This window comes from Pan troglodytes, chromosome 16 (genome assembly GCF_028858775.2).
Source record: "Pan troglodytes isolate AG18354 chromosome 16, NHGRI_mPanTro3-v2.0_pri, whole genome shotgun sequence".
Lineage (NCBI taxonomy): Eukaryota > Metazoa > Chordata > Mammalia > Primates > Hominidae > Pan > Pan troglodytes.
The window spans coordinates 81,627,695-81,653,000 of record NC_072414.2 but is presented as its reverse complement, the minus strand read 5'-3'; the positions used below and the strand labels follow the sequence as shown (position 1 = coordinate 81,653,000).

At 44.9% G+C, this 25,306-nt stretch overlaps 1 protein-coding gene across 2 annotated transcripts in view; it reads left to right on the top strand.

Annotated features, from left to right (window-relative positions):
• AP3S2 (adaptor related protein complex 3 subunit sigma 2) overlaps positions 1–24,527 on the top strand; it is a 58,771-nt gene extending 34,244 nt beyond the window's left edge. Inside the window, 2 exon segments of one of the 2 annotated variants that reach the window (NM_001242425.2) lie at positions 17,414–17,521; positions 19,485–24,527. In NM_001242425.2, the coding sequence (NP_001229354.1) occupies positions 17,414–17,521; positions 19,485–19,613 (237 nt within the window). In that variant the 3' untranslated portion in view covers positions 19,614–24,527. 2 annotated transcript variants of the gene reach the window in all.
• The last annotated feature ends 779 nt before the right edge of the window (positions 24,528–25,306 follow it).

The window sequence follows — 25,306 nt, the reverse complement described above, 5'->3', positions numbered from 1 at the left end:
AATAGAAGAGTGCTCTAATAAGAAGGAAACATGGTTGAATCTTAGGAAAGGTATCCCACATAGCAGCTTTTCAGTTTCTCTGATTATTGGGCATTTATATCTTCTATACTTCCCAAATGAATTTAAGATGACTTAAAATAAAATTTCTTAACAGAATAAATGGTTTTTATATGTGGGAGGCGAGTGCCTCCCTCCTTAGAGGCTTTCTGCAAATCATTTGTCTTTACCTTGGCTCTCTGACCTTGATGAAGTACTGATGTCTGAGAGTGTTTTTGTCTTTTCTCTGATTACCAAACAACAATCATTTATTAAGCATTCATTAGGAAAAAGACACTGCGCTAAATATAGAGATACAAAGATATAAAACTCAAATTTTCTACCTGTAAGAAGCTCATAAGCTAGGCACGGTGGCTCACACCTGTAATCCCAGCACTTTGGGAGGCTGAGGTGGATGGATCACTTGAGGTCAGGAGTTCAAGACCAGCCTGACCAACATGTTGAAACCCTGTCTCTCCTCCACCGTGCCCAGCCCCAGCCCAGTTTTTACTTTTGATAAAGCTTTCTCTAAACTTCGGTATTGTAGTTCTCCAAACTGTTTGTCTTCTTGCTCATGCTCTCATGTTTTTAATTCTAATTGTTTCTAGTAGATTGTAAACGCCTTTGGAATAGTGTCAGTATGTAATACTTTGTTGGTTATCCAAACAATACAGGACAGTCAGAGTTGATTAGTTGATGTGAAATAGATATGTGTCCCAATTTTGTGGGTTTCTTTTTCTTTTCTTTTCTTTTCTTTTTTTTTTTTTTTTAGACAGAGTCTTACTCTGTTGCCCAGGCTGGAGTGCAGTGGCATGATCTTGGCTCACTGTAACCTCTGCCTCCCGGGTTTAAGCAATTCTCATGCCTCAGCCTCCTAAGTAGCTGGGACTACAGGTGCACACCACCACGCCCAGCGAATTTTTTTTTTTTTTTTTTTTTTTTTGAGATGGAGTCTCACTCTGTCATCCAGGCTGGAGTGCAGTGGTGTGATCTTGGCTCACTGCAATCTCTGCCTCCTGGATCAAGCAATTCTCCTGCCTCAGCCTTCCGAGTAGCTGGGATTACAGGTGCGCACCACCATGCCTGGCTAATTTTTTGTATTTTTTTAGTAGAGACGGGGTTGCACCATCTTGGCCAGGCTAGTCTTGAACTTCTGACCTCATGCTCTGTCCACCTCGGCCTCCCAAAGTGCTGGGATTACAGGCGTGAGCCACCACGCCCAGCCCTAATTTTTGTATTTTTTAGTAGAGACAGGGTTTCGCCATGTTGGCCAACCTGGTCTCAAATTCCTGACCTCGAGTGATCCATCCTCCTCAGCCTCCCAAAGTGCTAGGATTACAGGCGTGAGCCACTGCACCCAGCCAAGGCCCATTTTTAAAAACCAAATTCTAATTAGACCTTGCCTTTGAAGGTTATGACTTGTGCATACTGGCTAGTTTCGGGGTGGGCTCACTTTTCACTTTGCCTTTGCTCCCTTGGGAGATAACCTCTGGGTGCACTCAGGAGGAACTAGGAACCCTGTGTTCCTCGAGTGGGATTCTGCATGAATTGCCTTTGTGGGCTTCTGACTCTACCAGATTCTAACTGTGTAATTTATGCAACCCTCTTAAAGACCTCTTTGTGCCTCAGTTTTCTTCAGTTGTAAAACAGGGATGATATCACATTTCATTGATTCTTTAGACTCACTTTTTGGGTACCATTTATAATTTTAACATCTCAAATCAAGATTTTTCTTATAATCAAAGGTATGTCATTTTTCTTTTTTAGTAGCACATAAAATAGTATGTTTTACAATCAGTGAAGTCTTAGATTTGATATAATACAGTAATATCCACCACTCAATTATTTGAGGATCGGAATTAGTGAATAATTGCTTAGTTCAATAAATGGTGAATTTGTCTTTATTTTTACTTTTTTCCTACTAGTCTCTCTGCCTCCTATATTGTGCCTTAAGACTATCCTTTACACACCTTCCTAATGATATATTTAAAAATGTATTTTTTACTAACTCCCTTGCTGATGTATACCCCCAGCTGCAGTGATTCTTAAGGAGAAGGACATGCCTCACTCCCCTCCACCACCTTCCTCAAAACCTTATGATAGTTCAATGACACTGAGTGATTGAGGGAAGTGTGTTATTTAAGTGAATTTTCATGATTTTTTTTTAAAGCTGGGGACCACTGCCAAAAGGGTGAAGCTGCAGCCCCTTCTTATGTACAAAGACCTCCATGAGCATGCCCAGCCTGCCTGTCTAGCCTCACCTCTTGCTTTGAACTTTACACTCCAGTGATACTGAACTATTTTTGTAACTTGTGTTTAGGGATGTTACAGCTTTGGAAGTCTTTGAGCCAGCATGTAAAGGGCGAGCAGGTGGACTGGGGCACAGGGCTGTTCCATGGGCAGTGATTTAGAAGGAGCAGGAACTGTGGGGATGGAGATGGTCTCCTTAGAAACAGTTTTATGGGATCTAGGCGTGGCATTTGGACTTTTTTTCTTTTTTTGTTTTATGGCCAAATTGTGCTTCACTTATCTGCCTGCCTATGTGGTTGCCTTAGGCAGAGTGATAGAATCCCAGGGTAGAGGGCAGGGACTTACTCTGTGTTGCTCCAGAAGACACAGGTAGGATCGGGGGTGGAAATTATTTGATGCTTGTTGTAGCTCAGTACAGTTAAAAACTCTCTGACAGTTGTTGCTGCTCAACAGCCCACTGAGCAGCTTGGAAACAGTAGTGAGCTCTCTTCATGGAGGCGAAGGATCTGTCACCAGAGTGAAGGATCTATACTGTTGCAGGAGCCAAAGAACAGAATCCTGCACTGGGAAAGAGGTTGGTCAAGATGACTTTGATTATAACTACCAAATTAACCAACATCCGAGTACTTACTAAGAACTAGGCACGTAATAGATAGCTAAGTGCTTTATATACAGTGTCTCATTTATTTCCTACATCATCTTTTTTAATCTTTAGAATAAGCCTGGCAGCTAAGAACTCTGGTTCTCCCCATTTTACAGATGAAGAAACTGAGGTTTATTGGTAGGAAGCCTCAGTTTCTCTAAGGTCACACAGCTGGTAAGTGATAGAGCCACATTCAGATCCTGGACTCTGATTATGGACCCGCTCCCTCTACACTCTGCAATGCTGCCTGTAGTATTCCCGCCTGCTTTGACATCCTAAATGTGGGGAAATGTGTTTGTGTCATGTTTTCTTAGCAGATAAGCAACCAAGGAAGGATGAAATTCAAAAGGACAAGGTCTGGATCTTTTTCTGTACTTAGCACTGTGCTTGGCATTTGGGATCAGCAGTGCAAACAGGTAGTAGCCAAAGGAGGATGAAACACTGGGTTAGAAAGAAAAAGTCCTGCTAGAACATTAAAAAAAAAAAAAAGGATTTCACGGAGAACCCTGACTCATAATAGGAACTGGTTTTTTTAAAAAAGGAAGTAATAATATGTAGTGAGTATACTTTACTGCAGTCAACTATATATATTCAAAGAGCATAAAATATGAAGCCAGTGAGTGAGTGATCCTTTTATTAATTAAAAAAGAAGTTGAGTTGGGCGCGGTGGCTCATGCCTGTAATCCCAGCACTTTGGGAGGCCGAGTTGGGCAGATCACAAGGTCAGGAGTTCAAGATCAGCCCGGCCAACATAGTGAAACCCTATCTCTACTAAAAATAGAAAAATTAGCCAGGCGTGGTGGCACATGCCTGTAATCCTAGTTACTCAGGAGGCTGAGGCAGGAGAATTGCTTGAATGCAGGAGGCGGAGGTTGCAGTGAGCTGAGATCGCACCACTGCACTCCAGCCTGGGGGACAGAGCAAGACTCTGTCTCAAAAAAAAAAAAGAAGATGAATTAGTAGAGCATGAAGAATAATGAATGAGTTGCTAGGTAATTTGCCATTCCCTCTGCCTGGATGCCTTTTCCTCCAATTGCCAGTTAGTTTTAAGGCCACCCTTCTCTGAAATAACATAGCACTTTGTACTTGGGTCATGGTATTTATCACAGACTTCCTTTTATTATAGTTAATTCTGTACATGTTTAATCTTTCTTACTTGATTCTAAACTCTTTAAGGACAGGGTCCACATCTTATCTTCATTTCCTTCTTCCAGCTCTTAACAATCTGTGATGTTAAGCATATTTGAAAATAGACATTGTTAGAGATTATGTTCTTTTAGTGAAAAATCGGCCAGGTGCTGTAATCCCAGCACTCTGGGAGGTTGAAACAGAAGGATTGCTTGAGCCCAGGAGTTTGAGATCAGCCTGGGTAACATGGTGAAACCCTGTCTCTACAAAAAATACAAAAATTAGCTGGGTGTGGTGATGCAGGTCTGTGGTCCCAGCTACTCTGGAGGCTGAGGTGGGATCACTTGAGCCTGGGAGGCCATGGCTGCAGTGAGCCATGATCACGCCTCTGCTCTGCAGCTTGAGTGATAGTGACAGAGCAAGACCCTGTCTCAAAAAAAGAAAAGAAAAAAATCGGTGAATGCCTTGACCTAACACACTGCCTTTTATGTGGTAGGTACAGTGGGCTCACTGAAACATTTAACTTGTTCAACTCTATCCATTTGTCCAAAAACAAAAAGGAAATGAAAAATTCTAAATACAGTACGAATATGCCCTCAATTCTACTTAATTAGTATATGTCTGGAATGAGTGTGACATGGAAGATTTGAATCTGCTCTTCTTTGCCTCTGCTCTCATGTGCCGGTGCTCATGTGTATCGTAGAGTGCTTAGAATGATTCTAATGCTTAAAACAAATTTTCAATCTCTGTGGCCCCTAAACCAGCCAGCCGTTTCATCTGATGGGTAAGACAAGGCTCCACTGGATTCATTCATTGCCCACTGAAACAATGTATGATCCTGTGAGTGAAAGAGAGAAAGAAATCAATGGCTAGGGATTGAATGTCTTGTGGAATTTTATGACAAGAAGACATCTAGGGAAAACCATGGAAATGTCCAGTCTGAAGATCAAACAGTTCATAAAAGTGATTCAGAAGACACTAAGAGCAGGTGAAAGGGAAAAACAGAACTTTACAAAGCAAAGTTGCTTTCTTGGCTTGCTTTCTTCAGAGCTGCTTAGGACCAGACAGCTCTATGTGCCTGAGAGTTCCTGAAGGAATCTTAGCATTAAAATACAATTTACCATGAAATACTATGCAGCCATAAAAAAAGGATGAGTTCATGTCCTTTGCAGGGACATGGATAAAGCTGGAAACCACCATTCTCAGCAAACTAACACAAGAACAGAAAACCAAACACGACATGTGTTCACTCATAAATGGCAGTTGAACAATGAGAACACATGGGCACAGGGAGGGGACCATCACACAACAGCACCTCTCGGGGGTAGGGGGCTAGGAGAAGGGTAGCATTAGGAGAAATACCTAATGTAGATGACCAGTTGATGGGGGCAACAAACCACCATGGCACGTGTATAGCTATGGAAAAACCTGCATGTTCTGCACATGTACCCCAGAACTTAAAGTATAATATTTTTTTTTTAAAAGTACAATTCATAGGCTGGGCGCAGTGGCTCATGCCTGTAATCCCAGCACTTTGGGAGGCCAAGGTAGGCAGATCACTAGGTCAGGAGATCGAGACCATCCTGGCTAACATAGTGAAACCCCCGTCTCTACTAAAAATACAAAAAATTAGCCGGGCGTGGTGGTGGGCGCCTGTAGTTCCAGCTACCCAGGAATCTGAGGCAAGAGAATCACTTGGACCTGGGAGGTGGAGGTTGCAGTAAGCCTAGATCGTGCCACTGCACTCCAGCCTGAGCGACAGAGTGAGACTCCATCTAAAGAAAAAAAAATACAATTCATTACTTAGATATTAACAATGAGCTGCAAAAAAAGCACTCCCCCCAAAAAAAGCCCAATTACATTTAGAATATTCTTTTTTAGAAGTCATGGGAGTGTGTAATACGCTTTTAAAGGTTTCTGTTAAAATGATTTAATGGTGATTTAATGTCTCTTTCATGCATATTGTTTTGTCTCCCTAGCTAGAAGTCAACTTTTCAATGAAGTCAAGTATGCCTGGTACTTGTTAATGTGTTCCATGTTGTTCACTGTAGTTACACCTACATAGACATCCAGCCAACAGTCATTGAGTCTAATTACCATATGTTCATTTTTAGGTAAAAGAGATGCAAGGGAATGAGGATAGTCAGTCCTTTGCTTGTCTTAAAACACCGATAAAACATTGGACTTTGGAATGAAAGTACGAGTAAGAGAGAAAAAGGCATATGTACCAGGTCCTCAATACTACTCATAAAGATATCTTCTTCCTCTTTTCATTTCTTTCTAAAATGTATAATATGGGAACTAGAATCTGACTCTGGGCCAAGATGACTCTCAGATGATTTTCTCTTCCCATCAGTGCTGAGTCACCTCAGAGCGTCGTTACCCTTTGGCTCATTAATAGCCACCATGCCCCCAAGTATAGACAAGAAAATGATGCATTTCCCATCTCTCAACAATCTCTTCCCTACTTATTTTCTGAAGCCCTTTCCTAGGAATTAATGAAACCAGCTATGCCACGAAGGAGTAGAAAAAGCTATCAGCCTGGGAGGCCAAGGCAGGCGGATCACAAGGTCAGGAGATCGAGACCATCTTGGCTAACACGGTGAAACCCTGTCTCTACTAAAAATACAAAAAATTAGCCGGGCGTAGTGGCAGGTGCCTGTAGTCCCAGCTACTCCGGAGGTTGAGGCAGGAGAATGGCATGAACCTGGGAGGCGGAGCCTGCAGTGAGCCAAGATCACGCCACTGCACTCCAGCCTGGGCGACAGAGCGAGACTCTGTATCAAAAAAAAAGAAAAAGCTATCAGCACTCAGCTTTTTATATAGTAGACTAGATGTCTTGTCAGTGATTAACAATTCTTTTTCAAAACTTGAGTGTTGCAGTATTGGCATCCTCATGTTTTAATACAAGCACTGTGACCATGCTCTTTTATATTTGATTAGTGTTTTTGTCTTCTGTGTATAACACAGTTATTTTGAGAAAGACTCCACAGTAGGAATGTGAGCCTCTGTCTTTTGTAGCACAACAGGCATTTGCCCTACAGTGCAAGGGACCTGGAGAGGGATTGATCTAGATTAGAGGTTTCTATGGATTCGATTAAGCTTGGGATGTGGCATGCATTAACGTGCTGCTAGTGTCTCAAAAGATTTTACTTATCCTCTCTGCCTGTGAAATTTTCGGTTAGATGGAATCCTGCCATCCCAATACAGAACTGCATTTTATTATAGAAACAGTATTGTTCATATTAGGTGTAGTGGCAGGGGTGCTCTCTGGTACCACATTTTGGGTAGCTTTATGGATTTAAGTCTGCTTTCATGAGCTGCTAGCCTTGAAAATCTTACTTATTACCTTTATAGAAAAATGCATTGTAAATTTAAATACTTAAACTTTTGGAACATGACCAATTTAAGGTTTGGAGACTGTGTTTTTACTAGAGTAAAAGGTAATTTAAATACCTTGCTTATGCCTTCTTGTTTATTATCTTCAGGTACCAGATCAGTCTGTTTTTAAGTGATCTCTGTTGACATGGGATTAGATTCAGAACTTTCTTTGATTTCAGTCAGAAACAACCAGGGATGGAACCCTTGAAGAGCATGGAATCCTCTGTCCTTCCAGAGGGTTGTTGCAACTGACTTGTCCCCACCCCTAGTAGTTCTAGAGCTAGGTTCCTGAGGCACATCTGTATCCTTGAAGAAACACTTTTATTTTTCTTCTTAGATTCAATTCTGATATGAAACTAGCAGACTCATTTTAATCTACTTTTTTTTTTTTTTTTTTTTTTTTTTGTAACAGGGTCTCGCCCTGTCTCCCAGGCTGGAGTGCAATGGTGCAATCACTGAAGTCTTGACTTCCAGGCTCAAGTGATCCTCTTACCTCAGCCTACCGAGTAGCTGGAACTACAGGCTTGTGCCACTATGCCCAGCTAGTTTTTAAACTTTTTTTTTTAAGAGAGACAGAGGTCTCACTATGTTGCCCAGGCTGGTCTTGAACTCCTGGGCTCAAGCAGTCCTCCTTCCTAGGCCTCCCAAAATGCTGGGATTACAGGCATGAGCTGCTATGCCTGTAATCTACTTTTGTCTGCAGAGGTTAACTTTGTGTTGCAGACAGTAAGTAGGTCCAGTTATAGAAGCAAGTACCTTCAAGGGATGGAGGATGAGGTGATAGCATCCTAGAAAAGAAAAAATGAGGCCAGGCGAGGTGGCTCACACCTGTAATCCCAGCACTTTGGGAGGCTGAGGTGGGCGGATCACCTGAGATCAGGAGTTTGAGACCAGCCTGGCCAACATGGTGAGACCCCATTTCTACCAAAAAATACAAAAATTAGCCAGGTGTGCTGGGCGCGGTTGCTCGCACCTGTAATCCCAGCACTTTGGGAGGCCGAGGCGGGTGGATCACAAGGTCAGGAGATCGAGACCATCCTGGCTAACACGGTGAAACCCTGTCTCTACTAAAAATACAAAAAATTAGCTGGGTGTATGGTGGCACATGCCTGTAGTCCCAGCTACTCGGGAGGCTGAGGCAGGAGAATTGCTTGAACCCGGGAGGCGGATGTTGCAGTGAGCCGAGATCGCACCACTGCACTCCAGCCTGGGCCACAGAGCGAGACTCGGTCTCAAAAAAAAAAGAAAAAAAATTAGCCGGGTGTGGTGGCATGTGGCCTGTAGTCCCAGCTACTGGGGAGGTTAAGGCTGTAGGATCGCTTGAATCTGGGAGGTGGAGGTTGCAATGAGCCGAGATCGTGCCACTGTATTCCATCCTGGGCGACAGAGTGAGACCATGTCTCAAGAAAAAAAAAAATAAAGAGACACAGATGTCCAGAGGTGTTGGGGGAGAGTGGAGAGACTCGATAACAGGTTAGATTGTCTTTAGAGGAATTGACATTTTGACTACAGTACTCATTCCTACTCTTGACTATTTTCAGGGGTTCCAAGAGAAAAATTTAAATAGGACAGAGCTAAAAACACCGACTTTCACTCACTAAAATGTTGTCATAAATTTATGTATCTTGATCTTGGAAAACATCAGTATCTATGCCTCATTTTACCTTTTAAGATTTCAGATTTATCACCCGAAGCATTTTCTCTATTGCCTTCCCCTTATATCAAGATACCCTGTTGGTTTATTGGGGTTATCCTAATCTTTATGTCAGATGAAACTCATCCTGGTTGTAATTATTTTTAGGTTGAATTACCATTGGATTTGCCAAGTACTGAAAAATCAGTAACACTTTTGTTTAAACTCTGTTAATAAACACTTCTGAATGAATTTTGCTAGTGTCATTATTTCCCATGCTTGCTGAGTAGAAAGTTGAATTATTATTACTTCATAATTCATATTTGTTCAATGCACACTGTGTGAAGCTGAGTTTAGGCCCGTCGAAGACTTAGCCTCTTTCTTTCTGTTCCTGTGGTTTTGAATACCATTTACATGACTCACGTCTCAGATTTTCTTTCCCTACCAGCCTCCCTGTGTTGGTTTGTGACTTTATCTGTCAGTGTTCTCTCAGGTATTTACCTAGATTTCTGCAGGCATCCTCAAGGTCAGCCCATCAGCCAACTTCTGTTGTTTAACAGAACCCTTCTTTGTGCCCTGACTGTATCTCCAGTTCTTTAGGTACATGAGTTCAGTGTTGATTCTTGACTGCTTGCTCCCGCACCCATGCTTGGCAGCCTCCAACTTTCTTAAGTCCCATCTATCTCCAATCAGAGAAATGTTAGCCATCTTTCATGGTCAACTTCATATTCAGTGGACAAGGTCTGAACTGACTAGCAGGACTAACACGGGCAGCTGTTCGCTCATCCGTTGCTCACTTACACTTGAGTCATTTTGCTTACCAAAGGTCAGTTGTGATGTTTCCAGATCTCTTTATGCCAGTAAACTGGTACTGTAATTATGTAATTTGATTAAATAATATACAGATTAAATTATGAGGGAGAAAAGAAAATTATTCTGGCTGTGCATGGTGGCTCATGCCTGTAATCCTAGCACTTTGGGAGACCGGGGTAGGCAGATTGCCTGAGCTCAGGAGTTCAAGACCAGCCTGAGCAACATGGTAAAACCTTGTCTCTACTAAAAATACAAAAAATAAGCTGGGCGTGGTGGCGGGCCCCTGTAGTCCCAGCTACTCAGGAGGCTGAGGCAAGAGAATCGCTTGAACCTGGGAGACAGAGGCTGCAGTGAGCCGAGATCGTGCCACTGCACTCCAGCTGGGCAACAGTGAGAATGTTTCCAAAAAAAAAAAAAAAAAGAAAAGAAAATTACTCTGTGAAAAGTAAGAGGAATGTTTTGGAAGGACAAGTACTTTAAAAAGGAAATGAAGCTGAATTAGGTTTGGGCAAGATAACTATGGAAGAGTAGAGGTGGAGGGATCTTAAAAATCTAGGATTCTGTACTTACTGTTTCACAGCAGTTTGAGTTCTAACTTTAAGAAACTGGAAATTGTAGATGATGCATTCTGGGTGAGTTTTTTGCAATAATGGCAAAAAACTCTAATCAGCAGAAGAGATCCTTCTAGGTTGGGCACATTGGCTCACACCTGTAATCCCAATACTTTGGAAGGCTGAGGCGGGAGGATCCCTTGAGCTCAGGAGTTCAAGACCAGCCTGAGCAATATAGCAAGACCTCATCTCTACTTAAAAATTAAAAAAAAAAAGAAAAAAAGCTGGGCGTGGTGGCACGTGCCTATAGGCCCAGCTACTCAGGAGACTGAGGCAGGAGGATTGCTGGAGCCCAGGAGTTCAAGGCTGCAGTGAGCTATTATCATGGCACTGCACTCCAGCCTGGGTGACAGAGCAAGACCCTGTCTCTAAAAAAAGAAAGAAAGAAAGAAGGAAGGAAGGAAAGAAGGAAGGAAGGAAAGAAAAAGAAAAGGAAAGAAAGAAAGAGAGAAAGAAAGAAAGAAAGAGGGTTTTTTGGCCCTAGCCAAAAGTTCAGTGGCTCTCAAAGTTTTGTTGTTTATAACAATGATGGTAGGCTTGAACATTCACGGGAAAAGTCACAGTAAAAGTCAGATTAACCATATCTTTATTACTTTAGTTTTAAATGCTATCCATGGACTCTCAGTTACTGAGGGTGAGGAAATCAGTGTTCGTATTCTACCTCCCTCCTTTTTCCCCTCTTCTCTTCCTAGTTTTTGCTAGCTGGAGTTTTATACATCATCAAAGCATATAGTATTGACGATCTGTTGTTACCCTAATCCTATTTTAGTCTTAGACCTACAGTTAAGTAGTTTTCAGTGCTCACCGCAAGTTTTTGCCGTAGTTTTTGTTTTTGTTTTTGTTTTTGAGACGGAGTTTCACTCTTGTTGCCCAGGCTGGAGTGCAGTGGCACGATCTTGGCTCACTGTAACCTCCTCCTCCTGGGTTCAGGCGATTCTCCTGCCACAGCCTCCCAAGTAGCTGGAATTACAGGCACATGCCACTTCTGCCCAGCTAACTTTTGTTTGTTTGTTTTTTTCTGAGGTAGAGTCTCGTTCCATCACCCAGGCTGGAGTACAATGGTGCGATCTCAGCTCACTGCAGCCTCCACCTCCCCGGTTCAAGCAATTCTGCCTCAGCCTCCTAAGTAGCTGGGATTACAGGTACATGCCACCACACCTGGCTAATTTTTGTATTTTTAGTAGAGATGGGGTTTCACCATGTTGGCCAGGCTGGTCTTGAACTTCTGACCTCAAATGATCTACCCACCTTGGCCTCCCAAAGTGCTGGGATTACAGGCATGAGCCACCAGGCCTGGCCCTGCCATAGTTTTTCCAGTCACCTGTCAGTTGGCACAAGTGCTTCCTTTTGTAGATTCCTTAAGAAATACTTGGCTGGGTGTAGTGGCTCATGCTTGTAATCCCAGCACTTTGGGAGGCCAAGGCGGACGGATCACCTGAGGTTGGGAGTTTGAGACCAGCCTGACCAACATGGAGAAACCCCATCTCTACGAAAAATACAAAATTAGTCAGGCGTGGTGGCACATGCCTGTAATCCCAGCTACTCAGGAGGCTGAAGCAAGAGAATCACTTGAACCGGGGAGGCAGAGGTTGTGGTGAGCGGAGATCGCGCCATTGCACTCCAGTCTGGATAACAAGAGTGAAACTCTGTCTCAAAAAAAAAGAAAAAAAGAAATACCTGGGAACAATGGTCCCCATTCTGTTACCCTTGCTGGACAGTTGACTGGGTATAAAGTCCTTGAGTCTTCTGGGCACAGTGGCTCACGCCTGTAATCCCAGCACTTTGGGAGGCCAAGGTGGGCGGATCACAAGGTCAAGAGATGCAGACCATCCTGGCCAACATGGTAAAACCCCGTCTCTACTAAAAATACAAAAATTAGCTGGGCATGGTGGCGCATGCCTATAGTCCCAGCTGCTTGGGAGGCTGAGGCAGGAGAATCGCTTGAACCCAGGACGTGGAGGTTGCACTGAGCCGAGATTGCGCCACTGCACTCCAGCCTGGCAACAGAGCGAGACTCCATCTCAAAAATAAAAATAAATAAAGTCCTTGAGTCACACTTTCTGTCCTTGAGAATTTTGTAGGTGTTGTTCCATTTTCTGTTAGCATTAAATATTAATGTGGAAATTTTCATTATTTTGTTTCTCTTTTAAGTGATTTGATCTTTTTGCCTGGTTGCAGGAACCCAGGAACCTTACCTAAAGGTGTATCTTGGTACTGCCTATTCTGAATTTGTTTCCCCTGGGATACAGTGTGACCTTTCAGTGTGTAGACCCCAATCGTCTTATAGTTCAGAAACATCTTAGATTCTATCTTTATGAACGTATCTTTACATATTTTTCCCATACATGTTAAAGTTTTCTTTTATGCAAATATTACATCTCCTTTGCTGTCTTTTGTAACTGTTTCTTCTCTATTTCTTTTAGCCCTTTTTGGTTTCATTTATTTTTTTTCCATTTCTCTCCTTTTGTTCCTAGTGTGTTTTTAGCAGTTTCTTCTCCCTTTGCTTCTTCCGGTTTCACCTTCATTTCTGTAACAGTATTTTTCCTTTCACTTCTTTCCTCAGTTCTGCCAGTATGCAGCTTGTCTTCTCTTCTCGTCTCCCTAAAGTTCTTGTATTTCCGCTTTGAGCTCTCGTTTCATAGAGACAACTATTTTATCAAGGTTTCTTTTTTTCGTTGTGTAAAATATTTTATTACCATTGTATCTAGTCCATGGAGGCCCTTTTCCAGTCTGTGGTCTTAGTCTGCCATTTGGTTTTCCTATTTCTTTCCTAATTTTTTCTCGTTGTATATTTATATAGATCCTGTTTAGATTTTTTGTATACTTATCTTTAAATAGGCAAGTTTTTCAGGGACCAGCTGTTTTGCAGGATGTTTGTTGGAGGAGCTACCAAAACTCTGTGCTGGGCTAGCTACAGTTGTTCCCTTGATTTAGGGTTCTGGGTGAGTCCGTTTACCCTTAGTCTCTAGCCAGCCAATCGAGATAGGCAAGGCGTCTCTTAGCATCTCCACAATGCAAAGGATGTCTTCTCTACTACCACAGAGACCACCTCTGTGAGGCAAATGTAGCTTGCGTGATTTCTCATTTAGCCTCAACTTCAGGTCCAAGGAAGTTCCTGCCTTCCAAAAACAAGGAATTAATTTGGTACTGGAGTGTGTCCTTTACCCATAGGAAGTACATATTTTTGCAGATCTTTCTGAGATCACCAGCTTCCCTGTCCTCTCCCTGTAGCATCCTTTCTTCTTTTCCTTCTGTGAAGCAAAGGAGTCCCTGCCTGAGCTCCCTGCTTTTGACAGCTTTTTCACCTGTTTGGGGGTTTGGAATTTTGGATATCCTGTAGTAACAAAAATGGAGTTTGCATTTTTATTTCTTCTTTTTGCATTTGGAACATATTTTGAACAGCATTTGAAAATGCTGACTTTATGATGCAGTGTTAAATAAGAAGTTTTAACTGACTTTTTCTGTTAACCAGCCACTAGTCTCCACGACATCATGTGTTAGGCCTTTTACTATACCTTCTCCAGAAAGCCCCCACCACCAAACTGTTGTCTATCTTCGAAGTCCCTAAAGCCCAAGGAATATGCTACTTAGATATATGGAAAGCCTTTCATTCATTTAGCATGCCTACTCTGAGCGTTGTTCTAGGCCTTGGAGATAAAGCATGGAAGAATTAATACAAGATTTTGACACACCAAAGACAAGTCTTAAATGATTTCATGTGGACTAGGGGTCAGGGATGAATAGAGTGGAAGACACAGTTTGGGATTCTGAGGAAGTATGATATAAAGGGTAGAACATGAGCTCTGGAATCAACACCATTCTGCTACTAATATACATGACGTTGGGATCATTTTATTGCCTTTTCCTCATATATAAAATGTATCAATTTCTTCATATATAAAGTGAAGGCAGGCCAGGTGTGGTGGCTCACACCTGTAATCTCAGCACTTTGGGAGGCCAAGGCAGGGGGATCATCTGAGGTCAGGAGTTCCAGACCAGCCTGGCCAACATGAGGAAACCCCGACTCTACTAAAAATATAAAAATTAGCTGGGCATGGTGGCGGGTGCCTGTAATCCCAGCTACTCAGGAGGCTGAGTTGGGAGAATCGCTTGAACCCAGGAGGCGGAGGTTGCAGTGAGCCAAGTTCACACCACTGTACTCCAGCCTGGGTGACAGAGCGAGACTCGGCCTCAAATAATAACAGTAATAATAATAATAAAGTGAAGGTTATATTACCTACCTTAGATGAATGTTGTAAAATTAAGGTAAGTTACATAAAGTACTTGGTTCATAATAGATACTCAACAAGTACTACTTTCTACCCACACAGGGATTGGCTAAATAAAAGGAATAAATACTGAAAGTGCAGGTATAGAGGACTATTTCTCTCCTTTTTTGTTAAATTGTGGTAAAATATGTAACATAAAGTTTCCTGTCTTTACCATTTTTAAGCTTACAGTTCTGTGGCATTAAGTATATCCACACTGTTGTGCAGTCGCCACCACCATCCATCTCCAGAGCTCTTCATCTTGCAAAACAGCACCTCTGTACACATTAAACAACAGCCACCACTGCCCTCTTCCCCCTGCCTCATGGCAGCCCCCATTCCAGTTTCTGTCTCTGAATTTGACTACTCTGGGTACCTCACAGGAGTGGAATCACACAGTCCTCATCCTTTTGTGTGTAGGTTGTTTCACTTACAGTATCTTCAAGGTTCATCTGTGTTACATTGTGTCTCAGAATTCCCTTCCCTTTTACAGCATCTCAATTCAGATGAAAAAAAAAAAAAAAGAATTCTTTTCCTTTTTAAGGCTGAATAATATTCTGTTGTATTTCTATGGCACATTTTGTTGATCCAGTTGTCTGTTCATGGACACTTGGGCTGCTTCCACCTTTTGGCTGTTGTGAATAATACTGCTATCAACATGGGTGTACACATTCTCTTCAAGTCTTTACTTTCAGTTCTTTTGAGTGTATACCCAAAAGTGGAATTGCTGGGCCATATGGTAATTCTGTTTTTAATCTTTTTGAGGAACCACCATACTGTTTTCAGAGGCCTATTTCTTGATGGGGAAGTATAAATAGTGGAATTCTCCCAGGGAATAATTTTAAAACCAGTCTTGTTTAACATTTTGTAAATTATCTAAATATGAGACTTTTACCATTAAATCTTCATTTGCATATAGCTGATGAATAATTCATATTGTATAAAATGTAAGAACACCTCGTGAGAGTGTGTGTGTGTGTGTGTGTAGACAGAACAGTGGTTAATAAAGCTCAATGTGGGCACACACGCAAGGGAATACATTTGATTTATTATACTCTGTCCTCAAGATCAGAAGTTCCCTGCACTTACTGAGGGCAAAATACAGGGAGCCAATGCCAGAGAACTTCAGATGTCAGAAGTGCACAGTGCCCAGATATGCAGACACATCTTTCTTCTTGACTCTGCATTGCTGACAGAGTAAACTGGTGGTTGACTCTAGACTCTGGACCAGTGGTTCTCAGCTGGGGTGAATTTGCCCCCTGGAACACATATGACAATTCTGGAGACATTTTTGATTGTCAAGCTGGAGGAGTAGAGACCAGGGATGCTAGAGAACAGGCCACAGTGACAGGACAGCCCCACAGCAGAGGATTATCTGGCCCCAGATGTCACTAGTACCCAGGCTGAGAAGCCCTGCGCCAGACCCAAATTACCTTCTCAGCCTTGTCTTAGCCTCTCTCCTGCATAAAGAAAGTTGCCATCCCAGCCAGACCCAGGAGCTCCCCATACCTGCCCATACACCAGCTGAATTGCTCCTTCCAACATCTTCTACCTGAAATTCTTTCCCCTACCTCTGTAATGTCAGAGCCCAGCTTCCATCCTCCCACTGTCTCTGTGAAGCTCTCTGATCTCTCTAGCCACTGTACCCTTTCTTCTCTGACTTCCCCAGGACTATCCCAGTCATTTGGCACTTAGTTAACAATAGAAGGTTGTACTTGCTGTCTTCCCAACTTGACCGAAAGCACCTTGAGGGCCATTTGATGTGATTTGGTTTGAAATATGGAGTACCATTCCTTATGAACCACAGTGGGCATCTCTGCTTTGACCCACCCAGGGCTTTCTGTGACAGCTTTCCTACCACGAAGGGGTACAGTAGTTGAGTCACCTCCGTCCCATCACAGCAGTTAGGTACACTGAGATTCAGCTTTGTTTAGATGACTGCTAGCTAGATGGAACCTAAGCCCAAATGTGAGCCTTATGCTTAGAAAGGTGTTTATGCTGAATCTGCTTTCTAATCTAAGCAGTGAGAAATGAGGTGAGGAGAGGTGCAAAGGAATTGGGATCTATCTTGCTCTGATCACGTCCCTTCAGTGGAGCACAGGCTGAAGGATCTGCCTTATAGAAGGTGGAAGACATTCATTTCAGTTGCTTGGACAGGGATTATTCTGTCGTAGCTGGACCTACTTTATGACAGTCAGTGTTGATGATGGTAATACTAACAATGAAAGCCACCATTACTTACTTAGAACCCAGTGTGTCCTGGGCACCAGGCTAGGTGCTTTACACACATTTATCTCATTCAGTCCTCACTGCAATCCTGGAAGGAAGCTGAAGCACTTTAAAGGTAATTTGCCCAGGGCCACCCAGCGAGCAAGTAGCAGAGCCAGAATTTAAACAAGAGCTGTCAGACTTTGAAGCCTGTGCTCATAGCTACCACCTCGCTGCTGAGGGGAGAGATTCGTGTTGCCATGTGCCAAGACCTGGGAGAGACCCCTCGTTGTGTCACTGGGCAAGGGGGTTTGAGTGTCTGAGTTGTGAGTCAGGACAGGTCATATCTGACCACTCTGCTGCTGCAGGAAAAGGAAACCTCGTGGGTTACACTCTGACCACCACAGAGTATTCTGACTCCGGATTTTTGCTTCCCCTTTAGGTGCACTACATCCTCCAGGAGGTGGTGATGGGTGGGATGGTGCTGGAAACAAACATGAATGAAATCGTGGCTCAGATTGAAGCTCAAAACAGGCTGGAGAAATCTGAGGTGAGTAAGCAGCTGTGCTCTAGCCCTGGCTGGGTAGAGAAAAGCTGGGCAGAGGCAGGAGTGTGTACATGTGTTGGTTTGTGTTGCTGTGAAACCTCGGGAAATGATACTCATCTTCTTTCTTCCTTGAGTCCATTGAAACTCATGGATTTGAAGGTCAGCCAGCCCTGAAAATTAAACAGGTAACAAGTTTGAAATCTCAGATTTTCAGGGTGGAAGAGCAAATAGAAAAGCCAGATGGCAGAGGAAGGCAAACAGCTTCTGGCTTGGGGGTTATGGCCCATGTTTGTGGTTTGTAATTCGTCCTTTGAAAGCCACTCGTTCCCTGGAGGGACCCAGAACCCTCTTCCCTAGTCCAGTGTGGTTTCCAAGTTTGTGTGCTCTAAGAGTCTGATCTCCCAGCAGCCATTTCTCGTGGTGTCTTTCAGACCTCAGAGTTGCCAATTTCCTTATTTCCAGTTAGCTTTATAAAAAACTACAGTAGAGTTTGGGCTAGGCTTGAAAATAACATACCCCAGTCCACCCCCACATGGTGCTGGGCTTGATAGAGATGTTCACATAAATTCTGTCCTATCCCTCTGAGGTCTCGCCGTCCCCTTCCTCAGCCTTACCAGAGCACAGAGGTTACAGACGTATACTTTCACATGCAGAAATAGCAGAAGAAATTACCTCTTTAATTATCTGAGTGTCTTAAAGAGCTTCTTTGCCTTGTATACAGAACTTGATCTTGCGAAACCAGGAATTCTTCTTTCTGTGAGGACTGGCAGTCCTGCGGAAGAAGCTTTTCCAGACCACAGCTATTGTGGCAGCTATAGTTCTTTTAGAAATGTAGGCTGGGAAGATTCCAGGAATAGTAAGTGAGTCAGAGGCAAGGGGGTTGGAAATGAGAAGAAATGGAGACTTGCTGGGTGAGGGCAGAATCAGAGTTGGTATCCGGAAAGAAGGCAATAGGGGAAAAATGATTGTGAGAGAGTTTTCATCCACTTTTGCCGTTCTCTCCACATGGGGGTGAGCCTGCCAGGTGGGGGTTCACTGTAGATGTGCATACTGTGCGTTTTGTCACCAGCCCTTCTTTATCTGTGATACCCCCCACCTTCTCCCAGCTTGTTGCCACATGACACTTCCAAAGCCAGCTCTTTTCATCTCACATTATTAGTTGGCAAGCAGTTGCCCTAGAGCTGTGACTGTCCTTTTCCTTTTAAGAACTTCCCTGTGACTTTGCACGTTTCAATAAGAGTCTTTAGTCTCTTGAGGAAAGGGTTTTGTTTTGTTTTGTAACCAGAAAAGTGCCCCTGACAAATCACCTTAGATTATTTCAGCATTTATTGGGTATGCACCATGTGCCAGGCACTGGGAGATGCTGGGGCTTTGAAACTGTATAGGCCACACACCGCCTCTGAGGAGCTGGTAGTCTAGTAGGACTGCAGGCTTTGGATCCCTGTGCCAAACCCCATCTAACCTCAAGATTGTTTTGTTGGCTACTTTTGAGGAATAAGGGGGGAAAGTTAAAACTTCAGTTGTGTGTGCTCAGTTTGGAATTTTTCTAGGCATCCCTCACCTGTTATTTTGTTTGTTTGTTTGTTTGAGACAGAGTCTCACTCTGTTGCCCAGGTTGGAGTGCAGTGGCGTGATCTCAGCTCACCGCAACCTCCGCCTCCCGGGTTCAAGCGATTTTCCTGCCTCAGCCTCCCTAGTAGCTGGGACTACAGGGGCCCGCCACCACTCCTGGCCAATTTTTGTATTTTTGGTAGAGATGGGGTTTCACCATGTTGGCCAGGCCGATCTTGAACTCCTGACCTCAGGTGATCCACCCACCTCGGCCTCCCAAAGTGCTGGGATTACAGGCGTGAGCCACCGCACCCATCCTGCTTGTTTTTGTTTTTGCTTTTTTTTTTTTTTTTTTTTAGCATTAAGCAGATAACAGTGAGAATTTGTCTCATACTCGCTTCTCATTTCTTCTCAGGGTGGCCTTTCAGCAGCCCCTGCGCGGGCTGTGTCTGCTGTGAAAAACATCAACCTGCCAGAGATTCCTCGGAACATCAACATTGGCGATCTCAACATCAAAGTTCCCAACCTGTCCCAGTTTGTCTGAGGGTCAAGTATTGGGCTGAAATAGAGTCCTTAAGACAAGCAAAGACAAGCAAGGCAAGCACGTCTGGAAACAGAACCCATTTTGAGCCTTAGAAGAGTCAAGCCTCAGGACCCGGAACCTTTGTGTCTGGGGAAGACTGTTTGGCATGGAATAGGGAAGGGATTCCTATTGACACTGCTCGGGTGCACCCAGTTCTCACATGTGCAGTCATGCCGTTCTCTGATGCATACGGCCACTGCAGATGTGAGGGGCCCTGCCTTCCTCAGCAGGGAGTCAGCATGCCCAAGTCATTCGCACCTTTACCTCTCACATGGATGCTCCAAGGGTTAGGGACTGCATTGAGCAGGCCCACCTGCTTCCCAGAACCTCCTCACTAGGGCTGAGCACCTTCTCTGACTAGAGTCTTCATCCTTAGCACCACAGACTTCTGAGGTCCTGTGCCCTTTACTTGCTGGTGAGGTGTCATAGGTAGAAAAGGGCTGGCCCTTCAAATCTGGGGGTGTGGTGAGTGGCAAGTAAGGGCAGAATTTTAGGAGAACCAGAGTCACCCGCTGGCTCTACTGAGATTGTTACACCCAGAATCCTTTTGTGTTTTTTTGTGGTTTTTTTTTTTTTTGAGTTGGAGTCTTGCTCTGTCACCCAGTCTGGAGTGCAGTGGTGTAATCTCGGCTCACTGCAACCTCTGCTTCCCGGGTTCAAGCATTTCTCCTGTCTCAGCCTCCCCAGTAGCTGGGATTACAGGCATCCACCACCATGCCCAGCTAATTGTTGTATGTTTAGTAGAGACAGGGTTTCACCATGTTGGCCAGGCTGGGCTCGAACTCCTGGACCTCAAGTGATCCACCCGCCTTGGCCTCCCAAAGTGCTGGCATTACAGGTGTGAGCCACCGTGCCCGGCCACCAGAATCCTTTGGTATAGCCAAGCCTTTTGGTTACCGCCTCATGAAGAATATGCTTCCCGCACTGTCCTAGTCCCAGTTGTATTCTCACAGGTGTTATGTGCAGGACACAATCCAAATCATAAACCTGGCTCATGCCCAATACATTTCTGCTAATAGGGAGAGGGACCCACCACACACCCACACATGCCAGAGGTCCCTCCTCACAGAGGAGAGGGCCTGTGTCTGTAGAAAGTTAAAGCTGACAACATGTGAAACATCCCAGAATTATGACTCTTCCCAAGTTTAAAATACATTCTCCTCATGAGAGCAGAAGGTTTGTTGCTGTGTTGTGAATGATGAGCTGCCTCCATAGGGAACCCACTGCCACCTGGGCCAGCTTCTGGAGCATGAGAACCTGAGCCAGGGTCACCCTTGTGGGGCCTGGACATGACGCACGCTGGCTGCGACTAGGAGCAGGGCTGCCTCTTCTCCCTCCCCAAGCTCTGCTTGTGGGCACGCTCCGTTCCCTCAGGTGCCATTCTCCCAGAGCTTAGGCACCCATAAATGTTCTTTCTGTGGTGGAGTAGGGCCTCCTGCTTCCATACTGTCGCATGGGCTAGATCTCAGGTGTGGTGTTGAGCCACCTTAAGATGAGGGCTGCTTCGCGGTAAAGTTTCCAGCCTGGGCCCCTCTTGGGCCTTCTGGCTGGGGACCCTCAGCCTCCTGATGCTGTTGCAGGGCAGGTCTGAGAGGGTGCCCAGCAGCACCCGGTGTCAGGGCCACCTTGTTTTCCATTTTTGAACAGCGCTCCCTGTGGTTTGTGCCCACTGCTCCATACAGCCTCTGATCCTCACTCTTGAAAGCTCCATGATAAGCACAGAGATGGGCAGTGTGGGTCAGAAGGTGGGCCACTTCCTGTGGAAGAGGGAAGTGTAGGTGAATAGATGTCAAAACCCCTGATGTCATTCTTTTGAGGGGTTGGAGTTTCTTTTTTCTGGCAGACATTCAGTACATTCACATTTCTCTCACATTTGCTGAATGTGAGATCAGAATAAAGGAGATCGGTGTTTATTTCGTACCTTCTGTAAGTTGGCATGAGCAAGATCATTCAACAGTCCTTACAACAGGCATTCTTATCCCCATTTTGCAGATGACGAAAATAGACCCAGCTCCAGTAACCTTCCCTTAGATTACACAGGGCTGAGATCTGAGACTGCTCACTTGACTTCACTGTCCTTTTCTTTCCTCGCTGCTGAAGATGGCTTCTCCCAATGTTATCATCTTTTTTATAGATAAGGAAACTGAGCCTCAGAGAGTCTGACTTCTCACAAACCGTGGTCTAAATAGGCTTGATTTTCTAAGGTGGCCAGTGATCATGTCATAGAGTATATGAGCCAAAGAGTCGTCTGTGTCCCTCCATTTAACTGATGTTGAAGCCAAAGCCCAAGGTGGTAAATGTTATGTTGAGGGTCACAAATCCAGAGCCACATCCCTCTTCTTGAGTTCGTTTGTTACGTGGTTTAATGCATTACTGCAGGACAGCCCTTATGCTAGATTTCCTGGGATAGCCTAGATTTTGAATGTTTTGCCTGCCAGAAACCAATGGTTTTAAAAAATCATTGAGTGGTCCTACAGATTCAAAGCGGGCATCCAAACATCCCTCACACGGCCTCTTACAATGACATAAAACTGAAGCCCACTTTTTTATTTGGAAAACTCAATCCCTTTGGACAAGCCACAGTAATTTTTCATTAACTACTTGAGGTTGCCTGCAAATTCAGCTAGCTTTCCAGCCTGCTATCAGCAAAGCCGTAAACATCTTTTTTAAAAATAGGTTAAGGTTGGCCAGGTGCGGTGGCTCACGCCTGTAATCCCAGCACTTTGGGAGGCTGAGGCGGGCAGATCACGAGGTCAGGAGATCGAGACCATCCTAGCTAACACAGTGAAAACCCGTCTCTACTAAAAATATAAAAAATTGGCCAGCCGTGGTAGTGGACACCTGTAGTCCCAGCTACTCAGGAGGCTGAGGCAGGAGAATGGTGTGAACCCGGGAGGCGGAGCTTGCAGTGAGCTGAGATCGCACCACTACACTCCAGCCTGGGCGACACAGCAAGACTCCATCTCAAAAAAAAAAAAAAAAAAATAGGTTAAGGTTGTATAGAATACTAGGCTTTCCTTTTTTTGTGAGATGGGGGTCTCACACTGTGGCTCAGGCTGGAGTGCAGTGGTGTGATCATGGCTCACTGCAGCCTCGAAGCCCCGGGGTCAAGTGATCCTCTCACCTCAGCCTCCTAAGTAGCTGGAACCACAGGCACGCAACCACCACTCCTGGCTAGTTTTATTTTTTTAGTAGAATAAGGTCTCACTATGTTGCACAGGCTGGTCTCTTAACTCCTTACCTCAAGCCATCCTCCCACTTGGCCTCCCAAACATGTTGGGATTACAGGTGTGAGCCACTGGACCCGGCCAAATACTGGGTTTTCAGTGCTCACTGCCACTAATAAAAATCTGAAATTCTTTCATTATGCAATTTCTAAGTGCCTGGTGAGGGCCAAGCTCAGTTCTAGGCTCTGAAGATTAAGAGAGAAACACGGCTCTGTCTGCTCCTGTTGTCTCTGTAAGCATCTTTGACAGAGTGCTCAGACTGTTGGGATATAGTGCATCGGACTGGCAGCCTGAATTTGTGGAGACCGCAGTCAGTAACTTTGTGGTATATGGAATATTTAGAGGACAGTAACCCATTTCCCTACGCCCTACCAGATCACATCATGCCCTGCTGGGCCATACCCCAAACAGCCCACCTTCCTCTAGGCCTGGCCATGGCCTGTGCCTGCCACATTGAGGATTAAGTCAGGATATCTTGAGCCCTCTCAAATCCCTGTTTATTCAGGCCTCTGCCACATATAGAGCCAGCCTTCTGTCCCCACCACTTCCACTACCATGGAGCCCACTTAGTAAAACCCTCTCTGGGCCCAGCTTCGCCAGAAAAGACACCAGGGGAGCAAGGCTCAAACCAGGGGCAGCTAAATCTGATCTTGTGGACCAGTCTTTAGTAAGGGCTTTCAGCGTGGCTGTGTATCCATTGCTTTCCAAATAGGATGCAGCAATGATTGGTACATGGGTATTAAGATAGGTAGTAGGGGCTAGTCCAAGTTTAGCAATAGCCAAATTGGAGAGCCTCTGAAGTATGAGAGTCCCAGAGGGATTTGTCAGCTCCTGGCAGACATCCTGATTTTCACCTTCCTGAGTCTACCCTACCCCAGAGGGTGCCAGTCTCACTGTGGTGATGGTTAGCCCAGTGTATGCTGCACTCACACACCAGCACGGGGTCTGTGCTTGCAGGCTGGTGGATGCTGTCCTCTGGGTTAAGACTGTCTCCCTTCTCGGGAGCACTGGAGGGTTCTCCATCTGCAGTGTTTCAGTGGAAGTTGGCAGATACGAAAACAGGCCCCCTATAGGGAAGCAGTTCCATGAAAATGATTAATTCTTTCCAAAAGACTTAAAATTTTTTCCTATTTCAATTTTTCCTTTTAAAAAAGGAAATACATTCATGTAGTTCAAAACTTAAGAAAACAAAAGTCTGTTCAGCAAAAGACTCCCACTCCGTTTCCCCAAACGCTGAGCCCCACCCCCCATCCCTGGTAGCAAGAAGTGTTTCCAATTTTAAGGTTAAGAAACAAAGTCCCTGGATTTGTATTAGGGATGTCTTCCTGAGAGTGAGTTGTGTTCCGTTTGACCCTGGTGGTTGACCTCCGCCCACTAGGATCATGGCGCCCTCTCCAGGGAGGAGGGCCTCCCCATCACCCTGTACAGTGGCACCCCAGCCCTGGCACTGTCCGCCCTTGCTCAGCATACATTTCCCATGGCATTCTGACATACTGGATATTTGGTTTCTGAAGTTACTGGCTGTTTACCCTGCCGGGATGTAAGCCCCTCCAGGGCAGGGGCTTGTCTCGTGTTCAGTGCTGCATCCCAGCTGCTGGGCACGGTGCCTGGTCCATGGCGTTCAATAAATAACTGTTGGATGAGTGAACGGTTGAGGCAAATGGCAGTTCATTCTAACAGTCTCAGCATGTGCTCTCCAGGTCCCTGTGCTCAGCACTTGGGAAGGAGAACCAGGATAGTGGTATTGGAAGCAGGAAGTGGGAAGGACCCGATGATGGCTCGTGGAGGCTGAGGGAGAGGAGAATGGCAGAGCTGGTGTTGGCAGGTGGAGCCCATGTAACGAGGAGGCGCAAGGATGGGGCTCTCGAGAGAGGGAGGGGGTTTGGGAGGGTGGCAATCAGGAGTTTGGATGCGGAACGCATTCGGTTGGGGTTGTCCAAGCATCTCTGGGGGCAGATGTCCACCAGCCAGCTGGGAAACTGAGTGGGCAGGAGAGGAAATGAGTCTCCACCCAGAGATGATGATTGGAGATGTGGGGGCGAGCGCTATGGCCGAGGGACAAGAGGGTTGAGGACTGAGCCTGTGGGCAGGGGAGAGAGGAGCATCTGGACAGCGGGCGACTTCAAGTCAAGGAAGCACTTTCAGTGGGGAGGGGGACCAGAAAGAGACGGCCTCTCTCAGGCTTCCATTGGCCCCAGCCCAGCCCCCCGAGTGAGAACTGTGAAGAGATGGCTCTAGCCTCATGGTGGGGCAGGTCCAAACTTAGTGTGGGTCACAGTCCAGCTCTGCAATGTGCAGTCTGAACCTTCGGAAGATTCAGTTTCCTCATCTGAAAAAGAGGGTAATGATTCCTGCCTTGTAGGTTACTGTGCAGATTCAGTGAATCATTGATGCGGACGATGAAGGACTCACTCAGTCAACATTGGC